The following is a 25,244-nucleotide window of genomic DNA, read 5'->3' as shown; positions in this document are numbered from 1 at the left end:
CAGATTTGAAGATGGTAACTTAACCACGCCAATCCACCTGATCATACTCCGACAGAGCGTACCGTGTTGTTGATAAGCAAATCTCCACAATGGGAATGGTGTTTGTTGCCGTCAATCAGGTTCATAATTCTCTGTCGGCCAACAGCATACGTCATCAAAGTCGCATGTCAGTGTCGTTAGTTTTCTAATAGGGACTTGAAATTCCGCGTACCCGCCAAATGTGCACATTCGATATTGCCAGCTCCCATTTGAAGAAAATGACTGCGGTTACCATAATTCATCTATTTTTTCCTGGTGTATCAATTGGCAAGGTAATCTAACCACACATCAGACAAATCTATTGGGCAAAGTAGTTGAAATGAAATATATCACATCAAAAGTCTTTTACAATAGTTTCGATGGTTTAACAATAACAAAAACAAATAAATAATGAAAATTACATCCTCTGTATAAATTTTATGATTTAATAATGGCCGATGACAAATAAACCTTAGACAGAAATACTGATGATACCAGTCCAACCAGTTTCCCATTAAACCAACTGCAAATAGAAATATGTAATATATCGTGCTGCTTTAAAGTGGAGCATAAGGTGATACTGAAACACATCGACTGATTTGTTTTATTTCTGTATAGACATACCTATGTACCGATCTTCTCCACACCGGCACAGGATGTGCCTCGGTGACAGATATTCGGACTTTTATATTTTTACAATTCTTTATTGATCTGCCACTTGTAGAGGCTCATTTTGAAGCTCGTGAGTTAAGGAGAGATTTCACCATCTTAGTTTTTCAAAAATCAATTTTTCTATTGTTTTTCTCCATAGATTAAACACAGTGACATCGGCCAGTTTGAAATTCTTACATCAGTAATTAGGTAAATATGCTTCTATAGTACCAAAATTTGCAACGTGACCCCAGATTTTTATTTTTGATTTGGTGAGAGAATGATTCAAAGATTCATTGGGAAAAGGTTTTAAGTCTTTCACTTTCTTGGCGCATACTTCAGGCTAACACGGCATGTATCTATTCAGTAGTACCACATATAGTCAGGGAAAGTTTGTGATCCGTAGGTTCTGCATCTAAAGAGACAGTAGATGTAACATTTGATGATTTTTTACTTATTTGTTTCAATGCCGTTCCCAAAGGCTTACTGAGATACACAGTATCCAGCTTGTCAACTAAGCCTTTGTAGGCAGCACTGTTATTGTTGACAAGCAAATCCTGGTCTGGACGAAAACGCAAATAAAAAACAACAGTGCACTCGGCACGCATTATGTTGTCTTGACACGCTGAATAGCTTCAACATGCTTTTGGGGAACAGAATAAAAATTTGCAGTCAACATACAAAAACAAAATTATGAAAAAAAATCATCAAAAGTTACAGTTAATACCCCTGTAAATTTTAAGGTTTTGTGTCGCAATCGAGCACCCCCAATAATAATCAAAAGTCAAACGTTATCTCGTATTTTCAAACAGTAATTAAAATATAAACACCATAAAATCTCGCCAACATAGTTGTTAAATCACTAAGTCGGACCGTGAGTGGGAGTTACCAATAACGATACCGTTTTTTCAATCCAGTCGATGACTAATCGGACCTTTTGTGCTCCCTGTTCTTTTCATAGCTAGGATTGCTGAAGGACAGGTGAGTGATTTTAAATTGATACATAATCTGGAGATACAGTCTCGGTGATGTTTGAGTAGTTGTTAAATCTTGCGACAGAACCAGGTCACGTGATCTTGACAAGGTAAGGTTTTGGCAATATGTACTTTTTAAGAATTTTAAACCGATAAAGTTGGAAGATGCTCGTAATTTTTACAAGAGTTGATGTATTTGTAAATATAAAACAGATAGAGAAAGACCCAGACGATTGCAAAGGGGAGAAGGTAGGAGGTATGCATTTCCTGGTGACATTCCGCCATAAATATGCAACCCGGAGATGCAAGTACACTGATTCTGCCAGTTTGTACAGTCTCAACACTGGGGGAACAACATTCCTTGGCGATGTGTAACTTCAAATGTCAATTCTAAACACTGGCGGAAACAAATAAACTGCAGGATCGGAAATTTGATGCATCTGCGACAAATTTTTAGAAACTCAAACGCCGGCAACAAAAATAATACGAATTTGTGCGGACCGTGTCTGGTTTTCTGGTTTTAGCAGAGTCAAATTATCGGAAAAAGTAAAATGGTGAAAAAACAAGATAAAATTTTGACATTATAGAAGCATTGCATTGCATCGCATGATGGAAAAATATCTAAATGAAACAACATGAATGATGTTTTTGTCATTGGTTCATGTAAACAGTGTATCTGATATTTTATTATGTACCCTTGATTGGGTTTCCTGAGAGGAAAGGGTCCCTTTCTCTATTCTGCGTTCATGTCGCTGTAACAATCATTGGTCTCACGTTTCGCTTTCGCAGTATCGTAATCTCACCTACGATCCTGTGGAAAAAAAAAAACTTTCCCTTGTCATGGTGGAAGTGGTCTTAGTTTAAACACAAACCTGGGCTGGTCTAATGAATCAAATTTCGAAACTTGTCTAGCCGACAAAGTGCAATTATATGTTCTGAACTTTCTTCAAAACTATAATTTCCTTTTTATTCGCTTTTCTTGTAGATGACAAAAAGTTTGGACTGAAATTCATCGGACCTCATGGTAGTTTTGCAAACGACCTGTGGAGAGATAGTGTAAGATATACCCAACACAACAGAAGTACGTAAACTACAGGCTCGAAGTATAACGTTTTCATAATAGTTTGCGATTTGCAAAATTCAGGGAAACACAAAGGTTTCGCTGCGGCACGAATTAATCAAACCAAACCTTAGTATAGATACGAACAATACGGGTTTTCGGGTGGAGGGGGTCATCCAGACATTAAATCGAGCCCTAACTCTAATTGTTCAACGGTATCCAGAGTAGTAGGCTTGACAAGTGATACTGAACGCTGCTGTGTCCGTCGATATTCTTTCACAGTCATTCATTCTTGTTCAAGCGGCCGATTGCCGCACGTGGCGGGGAAAAGAAGCCCATCACGATGTTGAAAACATCAATGCACGGTATCAAATTCGGAAGGAGTCGGCGGAATTGCAGCTTCAGTGAATCACTCCACCCCCCCCCCCCCCCCTAAAAAAACACCCCTTAGTACAGCTTGGCTGTCATTGGTCGTTGTCGTCATTGGAGAAAAACAAAGGCATGACCTTATTCACCGCTAGGTATTAAAGTGAAGAGTTAGAACGACTTAGCCTATACAGTCTTATAGTCGAGAGACGCGATGGTGTACACAATGAGACTTTGTGCAAGAAGGTGATGTCGTTTTGTAACGACTGAATTGTTGTTGGTGAAACACCTTTGATGTAATGGAGACGGATTGAAAAGCCCCGAGGCCGCGTTATTTACAACTGATAAATTGAAGTAGAAAACCACCTTTGATTGGAGTGATAAGCTAACAAACAAACTAACGCGAAAATGGCGGCGAACAACGACAACAATGCACCTGAAACGCAAACAGACGAGAAAAAATCAGGAATTGCAGATCCTGCACCCAATGTAACGAATGCACATACGAAAAAACAAGTAAAGCAAGACGAATGGCCAGCTCCAGTCGTTGCCACCAAAACGCCGACCTCAAGAAAGCGGCGAGGTAGGATTTACAGATTCTAATCTTCCGATCACCTCCCACACTGCTACAGCTTTGGCTTCCGAGAGGCGTGTACTACTGGCTATATTAAATGGCAGTACTAGATATACAATGAAAACCCCAGTAGATACAGAAATAATGCAAGTCCCTTCAGTCGACACCAACGGCCAACACTATCACCCACTTAATTTTTCCATCGTTTTACTCGTAATTCGATGTCTACCATTGTAATGTATGTTTTTGACACGTATATACAACTTCGTTTCACCATGGTTTCACTGTGTCAAAATGTTTTGTGATCCACACACACGCAAAAAGAGAAAGAAAATTATCACCAGTTGCATAGCAAGAAAGTGGACCTGGATGCACGTTCATGATCACATACGGACCCCATCAGTACTTTGGTAACTTATTCAAGCTAGAGTTGACATACAACAAGAATTACAACAATGAACTGAAAGCAAAAAAAATATGAGTAAATACTTGTCAATCAAAGGTTGTGGGGAAATAACCCATTGAAATCGGTTATACCGAATCATGTCCTCAAACTTGACTTTATTTATCTAATTATGGTTTGTTGGTATCAGTGGTTTTGTTAAGGGCAGTACCTAGGTAAATTTTACCGGGGTTCCCTTGTCATGGTACCAGGGTTTCCTAAGAATATCAATGCAATGAGATTAGAGACAACAGAATGATACCCAAACCTTAGCAAAAACACGGGGTATGTTGTAACTCGCTGTCTCTAGAATGATGCAATTGTTGTGAGATTGTCAACGTGCCCTTGTCTGTTTGCATCGCACAATACTCAATCAATGCTGGAAGTGAAAGGTAGAAATTGCTGGCCAACTTTCACTGCCTATTCATACAACCTACGCTTAGGTCATGAATAAAAGTGACAATACCATAAGTTATCTGAGTGTATTTTTCACATTATGTGTGTTCTGTTTAAAGCTTATTGCTATCAGTTGTATTCAGAACAACTGTGATTCAATTATTCCAATAAGATTTACGAGAAAATTGAAAGTGCCATATATAATGCTCTGAAACTGTTGTTAAAAGATGAAAAACAAAGAAGTGCAAGTTCTATGTTTGTTACCAAAAGAATCTGTAATTTTGATATCCTTATGAGGACCAATTGACCAATTGTATTACAAGTCTAAGATGATCAAGATACTATATATTTGAATCATTTATCAATAATTATTTTTACTATCTGAAACAGTTTTGATATATATGGATGCTGTTGTTTGAGAATAAGCTATAGTGATGAATAAAAAAATATGTTGTTGTTACAACATTATAGATATGAAAGAATAATAAATCAAAAATTTGTTCATATTTTTCTTTACTTTGCTCACATGCATTACAAACTGACTCACTAGATGTAGGTGACTGTAGTGGAAGCTACAGTGCATCATAACGCAGATACAAAGCTGTCTCAAGGTAATACACACCAACAAACTTTCAAGTTTGAAACTATTGCTCACACCTTCCAAAAGGAAGATTTGAACCATACTCTGTCAAAACTCAGTATAAAAAGCAGGGATCACAGTGCAAATTTTGGCACTACAGAAGCAAATTGCCGAAGCTTGACCACAGGTCCCTCAGTGTTAACTCTATGAAAATTTGAGAATAAGAATATCTGTCCATAGGGTGCCTGTTACCTCAAAGCAGCTTTGTCAATGTATGCAAATTAAATGATAATGACTTCATTATCAATGGTGAATATTCATAAGTTACTCATCATGCAGTGACAGAAGAGTGTCAGAGAATATTTATCACAATTATCAGTGAGTTTCTGTTTGATAGCGAAGATTTCGTTGCTCTGAGGTATTAATGCTTGACTCAGAACATTCCCACACAACTTTACTGCCCCTATTAATTTGAATTCATGTTTACTTTACGAAAGCATTCAGCAAATTTGACTGTGTCTGAAATTTCACAATAAAGGAGAAAATTAATGTAGTGATTAACGCTGAACTTAAATGTTATATTATGGCTGTGTCATAAATCATAATGTTTGCATAAATTTGCATGAATAATGCTACACCATAAATCTTTAAACTATGCACCAAATCTCTCAAATTTCCATACTTGGGCAATGTAAGTGAATCACATAAAATTCATCACCTGATATAATCTTTGACTCATTAGTCATGTGACATGATGGATTATTTCTTGAAAATTGTCTTCAGTACAGAGTGAGCTATGTGACTTGAACTTCCATTCCGTTTCTTACTAGTGTACTTGTTCACAACTCAACAAAAAGATTGGCCTAACTTTTTGTTAACATGCACGAAGTTGATGAATTTGACCCTTTGTGCAAGCAGGGAAATCGAGAGGATGGGTTCAGTTCTTTGACACCGTACTTATTCCTACAATTTTTTACCCTTTCCTACAATTTTTTACCCTTTCACGCCTAACCTACCCCTATATATAGGTTAGCTATAGTGGTACCCATATATACAGGGTAGCTATAGGGGTAGGTCTGGTAAGTTACCAGAAAGTCAGGCCTGGGTTGGATGGATCTATACACAGAGACATGGATTGTAGGAATAAGTACGGTGTCAAAGAACTGAACCCATCCTCTCGATTTCCCTGCTTGCAAATTTAATTGAAGCATAGAAAATAACAGGGTTAACACCCAACTTTAACCCTTTCACCACAATGGTTTGGCCCAAATCTAACCTTTCTTATCAGTGATCATTTTGGAGCTGCTTACAGGAAATTGGGGTGATTAGTTAATGATTCAAGTGTTGCCTACATTATTTCTTGTTGTTGTTGTTGTTGTTGTTGTTGTTGTTGTTGTTGTTGTTGTTAATCTGTGTTTCAGGGCAACTGAAACGCATAATCATCCTCAAGAAATACTCTGTAGAACAGTCTATTTTCAAAATTGTTTTTTGTTTCAAAAGTTGATCCATGAGAATCTAAAGTTGCTTACCACTGCCAGTATGATAAGATGGAAACTGCAGTTTAAAAAGACTTGTATTGGATAGAGCACAATTCAAATTGAAAAATAACCTACCATACACATCTGATGCAGGAAATTGCAAGCGCTAGTATCCCTCTGCATGTTGAAAAGGTTTTCTTATTCATTCTTTTAGTTAACATTATCTGTTTATAAGATTGTTGAAGTATCATAACAATTCTTGGATGTAGAAAATTTTGGTTACACGTGGAAAAAATAAAAGTATAGACGGTTACAAGTAGTGTATGTGCACATAAAGTTTGTGCAAAATGTCCCTTTTTTTGACTAAAACTAAAACTAAACCTTCACAGCAGGCAGCTGACAACTGGTTGTTTTTGCCAGCTGCCGGCTATATTCTACGGTACATCCCTGAATTCTGATCAGTTTAGCTGATGGGTTGGAAGTATGAGACACATTAGCAAAGGTCAACAGGTCACAGGATATTCACCAACAATATGAATTTCCTTTGGGAAATTTTTATTTCCTTTCAACCAGTGTCCTGTTCATATTGCTTCAAACAATGGAGATTTAAGGTTTTGTCATCTGATACCTTCCGACCCCTTGGCTTTGGTAAACCCAGTCATTTTCTAAAGACTCAGTGGACCTGTACACTTTGAATAGGGGGTAGGGTCTGCTGTGTATGGTGCTATAAATATCACCCTGACCTGTGTCAGTGTGAGTCACGTCAAGGCTCGACCAAATTCTTAGAGTGACCATTTATGGACAAGAATATTTAATGTTACTCTTAACTTTGTAGATCTGAACTAAAGCACAAGTTGAAGACAAAAACATTGTTGAATTCCTTTTTTACCATATTTGGTAGATGTTTTTGCTGAGGTGCATGCTGCACAATGCCTATCCTTGTTAACCTGCTGCAAGGAGATTGCTAGCACTATGTATACACCAAACAAGTTGAGATAATTCAGAATATTCACCTTAACACACTATTCATTGTCTTTTTGGTAATTTTGACACACAAAATTTCCAACATTTTTAAACTTTTGATTGAAATCAAATTTACTGATGACATGAGTTCGTTGGCTGGATGAACTGCAAATTGCAATTAAACTTTTTTGCAACGATGTTAAAACATTAGACTACATGAACATTGCAGTGTGGTCCGAGAACGCTGAAAGCTGATTGCTTGAGATGACGGGGAGGAATGGAGGATGGCTTGGAATAGCCTTGCTACTGTGCACATACCTACATGTAGAAGCAGGTGCATGATGATACAAACTATACATGCACATTGCAAATGTCCCCTAAAATACTTTTTTTGAGTCCTGCTTTCTGCAGCAGTCAGCTCACAACAAAGTAGAACTGACACAGGGCAGCATGTCTCGCAGCTAGGATTTTGCATTTTCTTGTTCTAAATTGCATTGAGGTATTTTTATGGTACCATATTGACATTTACATGTCATGACATTTTGTTGTTAAATTCTCATTGTTCGTCACCAGCATTGACATGAACACTAATGAAACACTTTTTCATTAAATGCCCTTTCTCTGTTGTAGATAAGCAAAAGCTAAAATAATGTTAAAATACGACTTGTTGAAATGCATGTGGTTTATGCTATCAGTCACTTTCCCAAATTCCAACCATGTGGCTGGAAGTGATCCTGCACTGATCAGACAAAAGGTTATCAAATGCTACCCTATTTGAATTCAATTTTCTATCCTCCAGTAATATTGCACATATCAGAATGAATCTGTTATAGCAGTACTTTTTTTACAACATCGTAAATAATTTCTTTCTATTCTTTTACTTGAGCCAAGGACACAATTTCAGCATTTTAAAATTACTTTGATTGTTCAAAGACATGGTTCTTCAGCACCCAAGTCACTGCCTTATAGTCTGCTTGTCTATGTGAAGCTGAAGCGCCCTCACATGAAATTTCTTTTGAATATTGTAGGTTACCAACTCCAAGTTGCTTTTAACCCTGTGAATACCATAGTCAATTTTCGTGACCTTTATAAAATATAATGCTGACAAGGTTTTTTTCAGATCCAGACTGGTTTTTTTTTCCAGATTTTCCCAAAATTTTTGATCAACAACTGTTTCCAATAAAGAACTATGTCCATGTGGTCCAAAATTACCAAAACATTCCAGAAAAATTGATAAAAATTGGTAAAATGTTGCACTGAAATTTTTGATGACAGAAATTACAACACTCAAACGGTATGTAATAGCTATTGTTTATAAATGTACATGAAAGAGAGTATAAATACATCATGTTGAGAGTCAAATCAATGTGCAAAGAATCTTCAGTCATTTTCCATCCTAAATGTTTTTCAGGTTTGATGGACAAAATAAATGCCAACTATTTTTGACAAAGACATTTCGTAGATAACTTTAGCCTGAAAATTCTTCTACGTTAGTAACTGTATCTGTGGAAATGGAATAGGGAGATCTGCAAAATAAGATTTTAGAACATTGTCTTAGTTTATTGTATTAAACTATTTATACCAGAATCAATCGGCCATCACTTTATAAGGATAGTGCTGCTATGAATACGAAAGATTCATAATCCGATATGTGTCATATTTGTAAAAGATTACACCAAAGTCCCTCATTTGAAATGTTGTCATGCTGCTGACAAAGGCTTACAACAGTTCAAAATTCCGGGAACTGTAAGTATTTATGTTGAGATGGAAAGTCTAGTAAATTCACATTTCACAGTGCATAATTTTACTGTAATATTTCAATCCATAGAGTGAAATGGAAATGTTGAAGTTTGTGCTCTTTCCTTCTACTGTAACTCTTTGTCCGTGTTAAATTGATTTGGGCAAGGGTGAACGTTTAAGGAAGTTATTTTCACTGCATTGTATCAAATTGGTTCTGAAACAAAACAGAAAAGTTGTCAAAAATTGCTGATTAGTAAGTCAGATATGCAGAAGTATACCTGTACCATTGTATCAAAATGCACTCAATTGCTAAGATGGTTTTCTATGAACTGTTGATGGTATTTTTTATCCATTTTTGTTTTTAATGTCAACCACAATTCATTGTTCTACTCCCCAGAGCATGTTGAGATACAGAGTATTCAGCTTGTCAGCTCAGCCTATACATGTGTAGACTGCATTGTTATTGTGCATGTGGACAAGCAATTTCTGGTCTGGACCAGAATTCAAACATAAACAATAATAGTACTCTATAGATGCTGACTTTACAAGCTAAATAGTTAGTGTTTCAACATGCTTTTAGGAGTAGAACAAAGCCTTACAATTACCATACTGTTACAAAAGAAACTGAAAAAAATTGTCAAAAGTTAGTTACTTGCCCTTCAAGGCAGTATGCATCTCCAAACTGAAAGTGACATTTTTGATCATACTTTGCATAAGGAAAACTTTAAACCATTCTCTTTGTCATTAAATTGAGAACAAATACCCAGGGGTCACTGTGCAAAGTGTAGACTTAGAGAAACAACTTTAACTTTACCAATATTGAAATTCAAAGGGCCTTTCCTGGTAATCTCATGGGAATAAATTGAATTTTCAGCTTCTCACAAAAACTAGATGGCAAAACTAAATTTAGCCTACTGGCTCCAGATGACTTCACATAAGCTGCTGACCAGAAAAGTATTGTAAAAATTTGAGTGTCAGTGAAACTGTCCCCCAGGCAGATTCTAACTTAAACAGTTCCACCATTTTTCTTGAGAATTTGGTGTGTCAGACTTACCAGCTGAATGTGGTTAGCTCTACAGTTGACATATATGGCTACAATAGAAAATTGATATGTGTGTACCCTAATAAAATAGTTTGAGGGATAGAGTCTTAGATTTTGACAACCTTTGAAGACATGTTTATTTATTTTGGCTGATAAAATAGGAACACCAGTATTTGTAAATTGTCAAAATATGGAGTCGTCAGATTTTGACAACTTTGGAAGACATATTTATTTACTTTGGCTGATAAAATAGTATAACGGGTACTTGTAAATTGTCAAAATATTAACAGAAGGTTTTGTTTATCAGTGAATCATGTACTGTGAATAATTGACAATGTGATGTCTTGGGAAGTTAGATCGAAGTATTTACTACTTAGTATTTTGTGTTTCATGAATGTTGTTAGTTATGAGTCTGTTACAAATTGTGCTCCACTGAGACCAATAGAACAGATCGCCTCCACTGTCAAATTTGTCAAATTGGTTTTTCAAAGTGGAGTGTTTCCTGTTTTTTACAGCTTGTACAGCTATTGCACAAGTTGTATGAATGCTATTGAATTTGCATCTTGGCCTTGTGTCACCTCAACACTGAAATTTTCAACAACTGGGAGGGCAGTTTCTCGCAGCATCTTCACACGTACGCTCTGTGCCACGTTAGAAATTTTTACCAGCCAATGATCCTAAAATACGATGCTGATCAGGTTACAGCCAAGCCAGTATAAAAATAGCCAGAGTTCCTAACACATGCACTGTCGTATATAATTTGGTATGTGAAGTCTGGCTTGTTTTGAACGACAAACAGACTTTCACCGACAAACATGGCTGCCAACACTGATGCAACATCTCAAACAGAGCCAACATTTCCAGGTAAATTACTTTTTTCACGTGGTTGCCATAGATACAAGACCAACTTTTTGAAATGTAAATCACAGATGAATGGTTTTGATTTTGGTTTGACCGTATAGTGAGCAATGATAGTTAAGCCTGTCTCTTGTGATGCACATTTATAAACAAGATGGTTATTTTTACCCGACCAGCTCTGATTTGACACAAGTATGCGGGTTTATGAAAATTCCATCAAAATATGGGATTTTCTTTTTCTTTTCAATAACATTGAATTGTAATCTTTAGTATTTGAATTCTGAATAAGTTGGGTCAAATCAAGTAGCACATTTTTATATTTTGTTAAATTGTTGAAGAATGATGTCAAATTTTGACAAATAATCTGTTTCCCCAAACAGATCGGCAATAACCATTGATAACAGTAAGGTTGGACCAAACCATAGCAGCGAAAGGGTTAACAAAGTTTATTTTAGAACAGAGAAAATTAAAACAATTCATTTTGAAACACAAAGAAAACTACAATACAAACTTGTACATGTAAGTGATAGATTATCACCCTTTCTGTATGTAAGGTATGATTTAATACCTCATGAAGAAATTGAAAATTAGCATTACAGAAACTGCTGACCTTACTATAAAGTCAATTTATTCCACAATTAATTTTGAATGGATGACAAGTTGAAAAGTTTCTTGTTTCTAATTGAAATATCATCAAAACGTGTAGGACAAGTATGTGCAGGGTCCCTACACTTTGAAAAGTCCTGAATAGTCCATGAATTTTAGAGCTTCTGAGGAAAGTCCTTGAAAGTAAAACAGATTCCTGTAAAGTCCTGACGAAATTGATAAGCCACTGATGATTTTGAAAATTATGAAACAATCAGTCATGACACCATAAAAATTATAAGTAAGGATGGTATACAAAACGAGATATTATATGATAGCTGGGAAATGGTATTTTGGACCTTAAAAATCCATTCAATATTTGCTGAAAAAGTACTTGAAAGTCCTTGAATTTGAAGTAACTCTGAGTGTATGGACCATGTGAGTGGATTAGAGTAGACGTGGATTGCCGTGTTTTTGTAGTCGGAACTGATCATGAAATAAGCAAACATTCTGGAAGTAAACATCTTTGATAATGATACCAATCGCAGTACAGCAAGGTATGGCGTCGAGAAAATGTGTCTTTCACAAATTTTGCTGTTTGCACATTTAAGTATACAATTCATCATTATTGTCTTCAAACTTCAAAGTAGTTTTATATCTGATTTCTGGATTCATTTTTTTGCCTCAGTACTTACACCAGTGTATTCATGTCACAAACACTTTAAACCATCGTCCGCTGTCACGGGTCCATTACTTCCCACTAACTTTCATGAAGCATCCAGCTGCCCGGACAAGACCTTGGCAAGCGAAGATGACTTTGAACCTGAGAAAAGAATGCTCGTCAGATAGAGACAAGCAAGTTTTGAATGTTGATTTTAAAAAATTAAGGAAGTTTGCCCCTGTGTTCTTGACAAATTCAGCATAAAACTTATATTCTAGTTGATCTTGCACAGATGATGAGGAGAAAAAATTCAAGTGGAATCAGGAAAGCCTTGGACAATTCACCATGATTCCATCAGTCAGAGAAAACAACTGAAAATGAAAGAAATCCGTCAAAAGGTCATTCTCTGTGCAAAACATTTACAAAAAGACAATTTGCATGTGACCACTGTATTATATAGGTTTGCCTACGTAAATTCATCTGTGCTGTAAAACTAAACACCTCCAGCCATGATGAAAATTAAATGAAATTGTTGGAATATTTTCCCCTCAATTTTCGTAGCCCTTGTCACAAATACAAGATAAAATATGAACAAGATCTAAGATTTTAATTAATTCAGATAGGCTTTCGATATGAGTTTCTATTAAAGGACTACTTACAGGCAGATTCATGTGATATTGCTGACTCCAGAGAGTCAACTTATTTTTCATGGTCTTATGCATGGTACAAATGGAAGGGGAAGCTTGCAAAGCACATGTGTAACAGGATAATTTGGGTTCCATATTTCAGTGAAGTAACCATCACAAATTCTAAAATCTGTATTCATTCCTGAAATTCTGTCAGAAGATTATCAGCATGTCGTCTTCATGTTAAAGTGTAACAGTAGTCATAAAAATCACCGTAGTTGTGAAGTTAAAATTAGTGATCATGTTGAGAACAGTAGAACTAAAAAACCCACAATTTTAAGCAGTGCTACATGTGTCTATGACATTCTATAAATATTGATATTACTTTTTGAATTTTGTATAGTTTGGCATGAAATAGAAGAATTACTGTGAGATATTTTAAATTATTTCAGAGTTTGCACGTGTAGAAACAGCTTTAGCTTTTTTGATTGTTTGAGCTGCATTTGAAATTTTGATTTAGTAGCATGAAAGGCGCTGAATAAAGAAAAAAGAAAGTAACAAAATTTCAGTTGTAATTTTACAAGTGTCTTTTCATTATATGTAATGAAACAGCAGTTATCATACCTGAACTAGTATTTCATTGCTTATTAAAGAACACCTGCATTCCCTGTACTATAATGGTTTCTTCCATAACCATGACAACTAAGAGACATCACTGTTTTCGTATTGTGTTATAATTTGTTTAATTAATGTAACAACCTATTGAGTGGGCAATCTTAACATGATATGTTTTAAAAAGAAAAGCAGAAAATTGATGCTTTTAAGCATCAGTGATGGTTTGTTTGTCGAAAGATGAGGCTGCATGGATGAAAAATGTTTAATGAAGGTTGCATTAGTATGCAGAGAGAAAGAGGCCATACTGGGTGAATTTGAACAAATTCATCAAATTTCAACCTACAGCTAGTTTTCCACAGAGTTTGTAAATGGATTCACTGTGCATGCAGAGATCAGGTGATTGTGTAATTTACATATAAATGACAGCTGAAAGGGTAGGTTTTCTCTGGCAAGACACTGAAAAGAAGGTGTGTCCTTCAGAGCCTGGATTCACTTCATATTCGGTGATCATAAAATAATGAACAGGCGACCACACATCTTTACGTATTAGAATTAGGTTAAATATCAAGTTGGATATTTAAATTTATGCCTCAGCACATCATGAGGCTTGCTTCTTAGCAATCCGTTGAGGGAGAGAATTTTGGTTAACCGATCACGTACAGTCAGCGCTGTACTGCTTATTGTAATATGAAGATCTCAGCAAAACCTGGCTGATGCTTGGGATCTGTCTCCTCCTGGTGCTGGCTATTTTCATCTTCCTTGCTGTGGGTGCCATCAACTTTGCCTCCAAACTTCTCCACCTGCGCATCAGCTTCTGGGAGTACACAGGAAGGGAGATCTCCCGAGATTTTGTCAGTGAGCTAGAGCTGGGAAACCTGGCGAGAAGACATTCGCTGCATCTGGACAACACCTTGAGACAATATGGCCGAAGAGACTATTTATCTGTGTAATTTCCGCGTGTCTGTGGATGGAGAATGGCTGTGTCTACGAGAACTCAACGACGTTTCGATGACACCAAAACTACAGTCCCCAGAGGAAGAGGGTAATCCATCACCAGTCTTTTTCACCTTCCATTTGGCTAATTCTTGCCATGCTTAACCCATACGGTAGAATTCATATAGCAACCTCATAAATAATTTCCAAATTCATTCTTCTCAAAAAGCAGTATCTCTTGTACAGTTACAGTATCCATGATACAATTTAAAACTTAACTGAAGTATATAATGTTTACCGTTATGAGACGATGAATTTTACTACCCATGTGTTAATGAAAATTGCATTATTCAAATGCTGACAACTAAAATATATTACACATGTCATGAATTAAGATGGCTAGAATACCATATGTATAGAGATTCTATGCCAAATTTCTGAGGACATAATTTTCCTCAATTGCCATCAGTGTTGTGCCAACATCAAGGCACCATGATCAGCCATTTTCCATGGTTTGTACATATACCACACCTTGATGCCACAAGGCTGAGGCATAACTAGTCTACAATTTACTGCACACACTGTAAGGGGCCATCTCAATATTCTACACAAGTTTGTAAAACCAAATCATTTAAAACCTAGGTGAAGGCTTCATGTATTGAACGTTCACTGTTTTTTCCCCTCAATTCCCAGTCCAACGGTAACCTGAGCCCTCTGTGGATATAACATACTAATATGTCATATGTGTTATCAGAAATCAAGCTCAGCATTATGGATATTTTCAAGTAAAGTCGACATTGGAGAAATTTGAAAGACATGAACATTCTCCGTAGAAGTTCATCAGTTGTATGTTTGTGAGAAGTTAAATTACTCTTAATGCTATAGTTTTTGTATCAAATTATCGAATGCTATCAAATATAAAAGTACATGTATATTGGTACATTGTGGCAGATAAAATTGCCACTGTCACAAAAATTGTTTTGAGAGAATGTACAGATACTGTACGACAAACTTGTCTCTGATATCAGATGCCTTTCTGCTCAGAAAATTCACTTTTTAAGCACTGAATGTGGAAACAGCTGGTTTTTTTCACCCTCTATCCTGTTCTTAATTCTGTGTTGATATCCATGATTAAGTTTTTGTATTCTATCACACATCTTAATGATTAAGTAAAAAAATAGTTTACTTTTTTAAATATATCCAAACATCACAGGTAAATGAATGAATGAATGAATGAATGAGTGAAGGGACAAAAGAATGAATGAGAGAATTGTTTGATGAGAGGAAAATAAACGATAAAATGCTGTGAGTGTCATAAAGTAAGGACTGTGTTGCAATATTCCAGTCAAAATGCAATTGAAATGCTGATCATAACAAACTAGAGCACAAGTCATACCATAATCTAATCTAAATTCTATTTTCTGAATATATCAAACTTGGCCCACGCAAAATAATTTTACAAATCAACGTACTGGCTCCTAGGGGTTCCACTTGCTTCACAAAGCTATTGCAGGGCCCCTAAGTAAATCCCTACTGTTTCCATATGAGGATGGGCCTAGTGCTGTAATTGCCAGACACAGGGCCAAACTAATTTCAGTCTGACAACAGTTATTTAACAAACAGTGGACGTAAATTGTAGTAGGCTAAAGTCACTGTGTGATCTTGATGTGTAAACTGTATGTGGACCTCACATATACAGTGCTGTCAGGTATTGTGAAATGAACAACTTCATATACTGGGGCTGTACATGTCCTTGTCAGTAATCTCATGCTTCCAGGTATCAATATACAAAATAGATTTACAAATATTAACTAATTCTGTCCTAGGCAGAGTTTACAGACTGCCTGAATACATTATTTCCGTTGAATTCATCAGAAACTGTAAACTGTCATTCTTTTGGCCTTTAGTTAGTTCAAATCTGACTTTTATAGATTCAAATAATTAGGATCAAAGAAACTTGACCTCTGACATATCGTTCAATAGAGAATAACACAACCAATTATTAATGTTGACTACAGATAAACACATGATATCGCAAGCAAATAAATAAACTAGCATCACCAGAAATAAATAAAGATATCAGAAATGGGAGAGTCCGTTGGTTAGTAACTAGAGAGCCCATTTTCGAACTTTGTTCAATATCGTAAAAATATGCATTACATCTTTTTAGTAGTATTGTAATGGTAATACAAGTCAGCACTGAAAGATGTGATTATTTTCACATTTACAGTATATTATGAGGTTATTGCAAAAAACTGCAAAGAATGCACAAGGACATTGATGCAGCATATTGCCCAATGAAAAGTAGAGGGCAATACGCGGTGCCATGTCCGAGTGTATCCTTTGCAGTATTTTCATAATAACCTTATTGTTATACATCTTACATTCATGACTGGGGCATCAAATGGGCCGAGTATTGACCATTTTCGTGCAATGTCAACAAATTTTCTTCCAATTTATCTTTATCTCACAAGTGCAGTATGGAATGCTATCTTAGACGTCCACACACTTCTGGACAGCCTTTGCACTATACATACAGAGTGTGAGACGTAGTCTTGCACTCAGCCAATGGGTCCCTTGACATGTTGACCATTCAGCAGTGAACAAGCAGATACAACTACATGGGGTGGGGTGCCTGGTAATGGTATATGTTATGGAACAGGTGTTCCGCATGGCTCTTTTATTGCATGGAAAATTCTATTGCTGTTGATGGTAATTGCTATAATTCATAATCTTTCAAACGTCCACCAGAAAACGGGATGAAAGTACAGTAATCAAAGTCATTGATCGGAGTACTTTTGTTCCAATTTCTGGTGGACATTTGAAATAGAGTAGCCTTATTTCTAGAGGTATGTTGAAACAGCACCTTTTAGCACAAGTATTCTGCAGACTGTTTTTAGATTTTATTTCCTCTGTACCTCGTGATCCTGTGTCACCGTTATTTGTTTTGTTTCAAAGAATGTTTCATCCAGCTTTTATGATTTCTGCACAAAAAATTTTGTTTTGCTGTTTTTTAATATTTAATTTTATAAATGCATTCTTCAGTGAAATAAAGCTTAAATGCATGAAACAAATAAAATTATGATCACTATTTCTCTTCAGCAGGAGTTTAGATCATTTGATATAAACATACATGTACCCTGTTAAGCTCTAGTGCTTTGACGAAAGTCTGTTTTCAGTTTCTAAGCTATGGAAATATTATCACAAGATACAGAGATTATCTAGCCACAACATAATGGTCTTTGAAGAGGACCATGGCAAAATTGTTTTATTTATTTATTTTTTCATTTATTTGTGATCTTGGAAGTTTCTGGGCAAATCATCTATTGCTTTAGAAGTAATAAAACTTACAAATAAACACAATAATCACAAAATAAAACACCACACACAACAGAAAAGACAGCTGATGTTAACACTGAACATTTGAACTCACATAGCACAAACTATCATAGACAGCCATCATTTCCAAGCTGATAAATATCTGCCTGCGGTATCAGGTCAGAGAATGGATAACAGACATTGCGATATAAGTCACAAGTGTAACCATTGGGATGATAATCATGGCATGGCTGTGGTTTATATGATCATAACCAAGTAACACATACACTGTTTTGATACTGGTAATTCACAAATAGGATAATTGAAATGATTGCAGTGAGCAGATAATACAACATGACAGTGATTTAGATTTCAATGCAGGCAATGTGTACAGTACTGATTTCAATGAAAGGGAACCATGTTCAGGTACTTGAATGATGCAATTTGGTAGTTTTATTGCCGGTGTTTGTCAAAACTTCCCAGGATAGTTAAGTCAAATGAGAAGACAAATTCCATCATGTATATGATCTTTGAACTTTTAAAAAATGTCAACTTGATGAATGACCAGTGAGAAACTTGTAATTTTTGCTTTGAAAATTTTATGAGACAGCAGTTTATAAGTAAATAACAGATCAAATGCTATAATTACCGTCAATTGGCCTCTCCCTATCCCCCCTCCCCACTTCACTTTAATTTTATATGAATATGAACATAGCAATCTGATTGCATACACCAACAGGTAGTTCAGAAAACAACGTCTGTCAATGAAATATCAGTGAATACCCCTGGTACAGGCTGCTCAACTGATAGGACTGGTTTGTTAAAGGTATACAGTCACCTGTAAGCTAAATATGCCCATATATGGTCGGGGGGGGGGGGGGTCCTGGGTATTCAAAGTGCTCATGTGAGGGCGCTGTTTTTAAAAAGCAGCCACCTAAAAATCTGTGATTGGTTAGATTTTCTCTTTCCATGGTAACTGTGGCAAAATTGGAAAAGGTGACAGTATACCTTTAACGTGTATCTACATTGAGCCATGTTATAAGTGGAACGCTGCAATATTCAAGGGTCTTTAGGGAGCGTTCAGTTATTATGGCCGGGGCTGGGCCGGCAAAATCCAGGGGGGGGGGTCACCTCAAATTTGAAAACTGCAAAGGGGGGGTCATGTATTTTTCAAACAGCTCAGAGGGGGGTCACTTAATTTTCATAAGTATCCATCCCGTCAAAAAGCAGTTTCAGTGTTCAGAAATATTCTGGGAGATAAAAATGATTCGTTGCATGATTTCATTCTCTGAAGTTATTCACCTGTAAATCTGAACAAAAGTATAATTATCTGTCACATGAACATCTTGACTTGACAACTCTGAGACTTGTCTTATTGTAAATCAAGCTCACTGCACTGAGGGCAATGAACAATTCCTATTACTTACATATTAGAGATATAGCAAGTTTTGTCAGGGAAATTATTTAACAGTTACCTGTACTGAGACTACAGTACCATGAAAAGTTAAATAATACTTTTAGGTGAAATTCCAATATCATAATTGTTGTCCACATCTGGACTTTTAAATACCCTATTTGAATCAAGTACATTTGTATCAATTATCAAACACCTATAAAAGCACAAATTAATTTAGTTTAGCATTGTAAAAAAATTATTCTTAGTTTTCTCATAGACTCCAGTGTATAGTGAATCAGCATTTCGGTGAAATTCCAAAATCTAATTTCTTGCACACATATCAACCTTTAACCATCCTAGGCTGACTAAGTACTTTAAAATGAATTATCAAATGTCTATAAATTCACAGATTTTGATAGTTTTGTATTGGAAAAAAATTCCTCATAGACTCCCATGTACAGTGAATCTACATTTTGGTATAATTCCAAAATCCAATTTCTGGCGAACACATCCATTTGTTACCATCCTAATCTAATCAAGTACATTGATATCAATAATCGAGAGTACATAAATACATGGGTTTACCTATTTTTGTATTGGAAAAAAATTATTCATACTTTCCTCATAGACTCCCATGTATAGTGGATGAACATTTTCAGTGAAATTCCATAATCAGATTTCTTGTACACATAATATGCACCTTTAACTATCATATTCTAATCAAGTACAATTATGTTTATTATTGAACGTCTGTATATGCACAAGTATACCAAGTTCACCAAGTTTTTCATTGGAAAAAATTATTCACAATTTTATCATTGACTCCCATGTATAGTGGATGAACATTTTTGGTGAAATTCTAAGGTCAAACTTTTTGTCCACATGCCAGTTGTAACAACCCTATTTCATTTAAGTACATTTATGTAAATTATCAAATATCTATAAATGTATAGATATAGTTTTGCATTGAGAAAGTATTACATAGATTCCTCATACATGTATGAGAAAATATATGTATACCATGTATAGTGAATCAACATTATCAACAGCTGATTTTTAATTAAATCCAAATATCAAAATATGTAACACACGTTTGCGCAAAAATATTGCGATCCACCAGTAATTCTTGTCCAACCCCTTTGAGGGGTAATTTCAAAATTATGGCAAGTCAGAATGGGAAATCTGAGCATTAACACCTTTTGAGTTTGTAAGGAACGTCATTTGAAAAATCTAAGCTTTTTGGGGGGATTCTATCGCTCCATACCCCTGAGGTGTTTGTGTGTGCAGCTAATTTACTCAAGCAATGTGGGGGGGGGGGGGGTCATGAAATTTTTGTCATCTTGAAAGGGGGGTCATCAATTTTTTGGTACAATGGGTAGGGGGGTTCACTTATTTTGACTGATGCGCAGGAAGAATTTGCCGGCCCACCCCCGGCCATAATAACTGAATGCTCCCTTAGTTAAAACATATGCAGAATTAATTATGGTGAATAAAATTTTAGTTGCTTTAATCCATTCACTTCATAACATTTATTTAACGATCTATTACACTTTGTTACCAGTTATTACATGATGAACAATAGAAAAACGTAGATATGATGTGGACTTGACCTGTTCATCTGTATATACTTGTAACTAAATATCCCCATGTCCACATGGGGATACACATGGGGAGACACACTGTTCCAAAAACCCCAATTACTGAAAGATACTGCAATCAGTGTAACACCAACAGTATTGAAGATGAAACACACTTTTTATTAGTCTGTCAGAAATACAAAGTCCAAAGAAAGTGCTTTTTCAGTAAAATCAATTTCCCAAACGACGATACTGAAAATCAGCTTATTTCTCAACTAACAAAACAAGAGTTATCTTTTAATGAACAACTTGCTGATTATATTTTACTTTATATAAACAAAGAAATACCTAGTTATATTTATTATTAGCTACTATTATTATACTGTAATACTTTATCTTTATTGAAGAAAATTTTAACTTATTTTTGTATCACACTTTTATTGCCGCAAATGTGATGTAAATCCTATATTTACGAGCAAGCAATAAAAATATTATTATTATTATTATTATTATCACATTGAATAAAGGCATTCAGGGTCAAAGGTGAGGTATTATTATCATAACCACCAGCCAGAGGGCTGGCCACAAGTCTTGATCTTGCCCTTTCTATACATCATGAGTTATTACATTTATGACTCCAAACAAAACTTGTGTGTCTGAAGCTATGTGTATAAATCATTGTCACAGCACAGAACGTACTCACAGGCAAAGAGTCACCACTGTCAATGGCTCCATTTCCTGATCACAAAATTGCTTTCAAATAGTTTTCTAAGAATGGTTTCTGTTTGTAGCAAGTCATACGTACATTGTCTAATTCGACTCATATGTACATCCGGGGATTGTGCACACGTGTATGCTTTTCTAGGCTACCAGTGCACGACGATTTATTATGCACAGAAAAGATGCATATTGAACCCAGGTACATGCTCAGCAGTCAAGATCACTTCATCTAGCCGGCAAGAGTCTCCTAAACCATGTTTTTATCATGGTTTTGAATATGTCACATGACCAAGTCTAAGCCAATCACAGTGATTGAATGAAACATGAGGTGTAATATAGAATACCTGTACCATTTTTTATGCAAATACAGCACTCTACAGACTCTTCTCAACATGCAGTTAATTTATGTTTCAGTTGCCATAGCTTAGTCAATGAACCACGCTTACACGTATCATCTCATAATATTAATTTCATTACATTTCAGTTGTAGTACATTTATGTACTATCAGTTTCCATCTGGAAATCTATTTGTTATTTGAGATGGGTTGGTGTTATTGGTAACAGTAAGGAAAGATTACAATGCTTGTTTGAAAGCTGTAACAGTACAGTTCTTATTATTATGATCAATTATTGTTTATAATATTTATTCCCTTATTACAAGCCAAACACAATTACCCCTTGGAATATGAAATCACTATAGAGAAAGAGAAATTAAATTTAAAGGCACACTGCTTAAATCTACTTTGAAAAAAAAAACATTCCTATTTTGGATGTACTGAAACTTTCTACACCACTGTCATAGAGTGAAAAATGTTTTGCTTTCAGTGTTGTCTGACTTTCTGTTGTCGAGACTTAATATATCATTTGAAATTCATACTCTGTTTGATGTCTGTGGCCAAGGCTGTCACTTACACCTGGCAGAAATGGATCTCTGCATCGATCATCAATGTTTACATCATAAAAAATCCAAAGATTCAGTACTATTTTCCACTGGCAACCAGCCAAGTAAAATGAGTTCATTTGGAAAAAATGAAATAGTCATGTTAAACATCATGGCTGAAATTATTCATAGATTTATAGATGCATTTTAGATTGCTGATTAATGTCATTTTGTAATTCATTATTTCATACACCAAACCTTATCAATATTAATAACTGACATACTGTCTGCAAAATCTATAAATGTAGCAAAGTGTGGCATCTGAGTGTAATATAATAGCCAAGAATTTAAATGTACATTTTTCCCTGTGTTTCAATTGCCTTTGTAATCGCTAACCAAATCTTGAGTAATATGCAGAATATTACACTCAACCACATGTGCACAAGATGTACAGATAAGAAATTTACAAGTCATTTTGTTACATATATCTGTCTCAAGATTGTTGACTGCAAATCAAATCACAGTCTACCGGTTTATATGAATCAACAGTAATTAATTTTGCGACATCATGTCTATTACATCAACCACAGGGAAATCTGTTATCTAAATAATATTATATAGCTGCTCGATTTGCTATGCCTTTGTGTCATTTATGAACAAGAAATGCACAAGTGAAATAGACAGTCATGTGACCTTAACGCTGATCAGAGGCCTTATAGAGGTAGAGTCACATGGTTTGATCACTGACTGCCTCAACGGGGAGTTACTTTCCATTCAATGTTTCAGAATTTTCTGCACAAAAAAATGAAATTTTCTTCAGTTTGATTGCAGAGACAAATAAATTGCTTGATAATACAGGGCGATGTCAATCGTGTTTCCTGTTTTTTTTTCACTCAGACTTTATTTTTATAATTTAAATATACCTGTACCAACTGCAAACAACAGCGTACAATTTCCCTCTATGCGAGGTGTGAAATTAAAATTCAGAAAAAATCAAAATGTGTGTATGAACATTAAGACTTTGGACAGTCCCAGTATTATCAAGTTAATTATCATCAGTTCTATCAATAGTGTTGTAAAGTGTTTGCTCTTGTCCTTCCATCAAAGAATAGAGTAAAAATACAAATTAAAAATTGTGATATTAAAATATTGCAAAAGGTTGTCAGTATATTTAATTGTTTGAATAAATGAAATAAATTTATAGTATCTCCATCTAAAATTCTAAGTGTAATAAATATAACTGAAATAAGCATAATGAAATATCCTGGCTCTAGTCACTGTACAAATAAAGTCTTACTGGATACATATAAATGCCATAGGCACACGGTGAAATTTACTCTTGTCGTGGGTAGTATATGTGTAGTATTCTTGCAGCCAATTTGAACTTGTATAATCCTATTCTGCTGAAATTAATCAGTTTTAATTACCCAACACTGAATGTATGTAACCGATATCGTCATTTGTCTTGTATCAGCATTATAATTCTTCATAGTGATGCTATAATATCTGTCAATATTAACTGAGCTCCCATCAATTTTGAAATTAAGAACTGATAATTTTAATTAATTACATTGGCACATATCCTTAATCATGATCATAATATATGAATTATGTTGTAGAACTTCTCACATGACACTTGAAGAAAATTAGCAGCACTGACCACAAAAGTCAGTGTTCATTTCACCTGTGTATCTGTTGCTATGTCTGTGTATGTGTTTGTATCTTTGATCAGCACAAAGTGAAACAGTTACTGTTTATAGACACATTTTGGTGGGAATAATGAAAATATTCAAATCAGAATGGCACCCATACAAAGTTGTAAATGAGTTATCAAGACACAAAAAAGGGAGAAGGAAGTCAAAGTCTGAAGCACAGACATGACTTGCTTTATTGCTGAACAGTATTCAGAACATAATTCAACATAATCAGGATTATTGCCATTGCAAAGTAACTCTACCATCTAGGATTATCTGTGGAAGGCAGATTAAACAAGAAAGCATGGAGATGTTGTGATTGTCAAATTTGAAATACCATTTAGTGATAACATCTGCATATTACATTAGAATAGTTAATGTTAAAACAAAGTAGCACTGTACAAGCTAATATTGGCAAAGATCTCATCATCTGAAAGTTCAGGAATTGTTTCAGTAAAATCCCATTCATTCAAATTGTTGAAAGTGTCAGTTTTTAGCAAATTAAAATTTTCCCGTAGATTTACAACTCCAAACATCAGAACAATGGGTAAATATTGTTGTCCAACACGGCAATTGTAGTTATTGATTTTTCAGATGTAAGTTGACACTGTGTGAACATCTAATCAATTTAGTGTGAGCAACCAGTGAAAAGAGTATGCTGTAAGGTCTTTGTATGTGTGATTACATTTTGATGTAGAGAATTATTCCTATGTTTTTGTCTTCTCAATAGAGTGGCCAGAGGCATTGGCCAGAGGCCATCTTAGAAAAACATGCTTTATATGCAGTATTACTAGTATTTCAGATTGATCTGTGAACATTGATGTATATGATATTATTTTTATAATTTCATAGGGAAATATTTCAAGGCCATAGCAAACTCAGATTCGCTTACTAATATTTGAAGTTGATGCAGATTTCCAACCTATCACGTAATCGATCTTGTCAAAACGACAACCAATGTTTTTTTCTGATTTTCAAAGTGAAATACAGTATATGCATTGTTAACTATTAAAAATGACAAATTAAAAATATTTTATTTCAAGGTTTATCAATGTCTTGATTTGCGTGCAGATTTAACATTGTCTTACAAACACAAA

General features: G+C 35.3%; 1 protein-coding gene across 5 annotated transcripts in view; it reads left to right on the top strand.

Annotated features, from left to right (window-relative positions):
- Positions 1 to 3,225: 3,225 nt before the first annotated feature.
- The window catches only part of LOC139123228 (RUN and FYVE domain-containing protein 2-like), a 42,552-nt gene continuing 20,533 nt past the window's right edge, over positions 3,226 to 25,244 (top strand). The window contains exon 1 of one of the 5 annotated variants that reach the window (XM_070689346.1): positions 3,226 to 3,652. In XM_070689346.1, coding sequence (XP_070545447.1) covers positions 3,478 to 3,652 — 175 coding nt within the window. In that variant the 5' untranslated portion in view covers positions 3,226 to 3,477. Of the gene's footprint in view, positions 3,653 to 10,860; positions 11,149 to 14,053; positions 14,672 to 25,244 lie in introns of those variants that run through there. The other 4 variants (XM_070689348.1, XM_070689349.1, XM_070689347.1 and 1 more) reach the window with 4 other exon arrangements.

Source organism: Ptychodera flava, chromosome 22 (genome assembly GCF_041260155.1).
Source record: "Ptychodera flava strain L36383 chromosome 22, AS_Pfla_20210202, whole genome shotgun sequence".
Classification (NCBI taxonomy): domain Eukaryota; kingdom Metazoa; phylum Hemichordata; class Enteropneusta; family Ptychoderidae; genus Ptychodera; species Ptychodera flava.
Note: the sequence above shows the minus strand (reverse complement) of the source record. Positions and strands in the feature narration are given on the sequence as shown.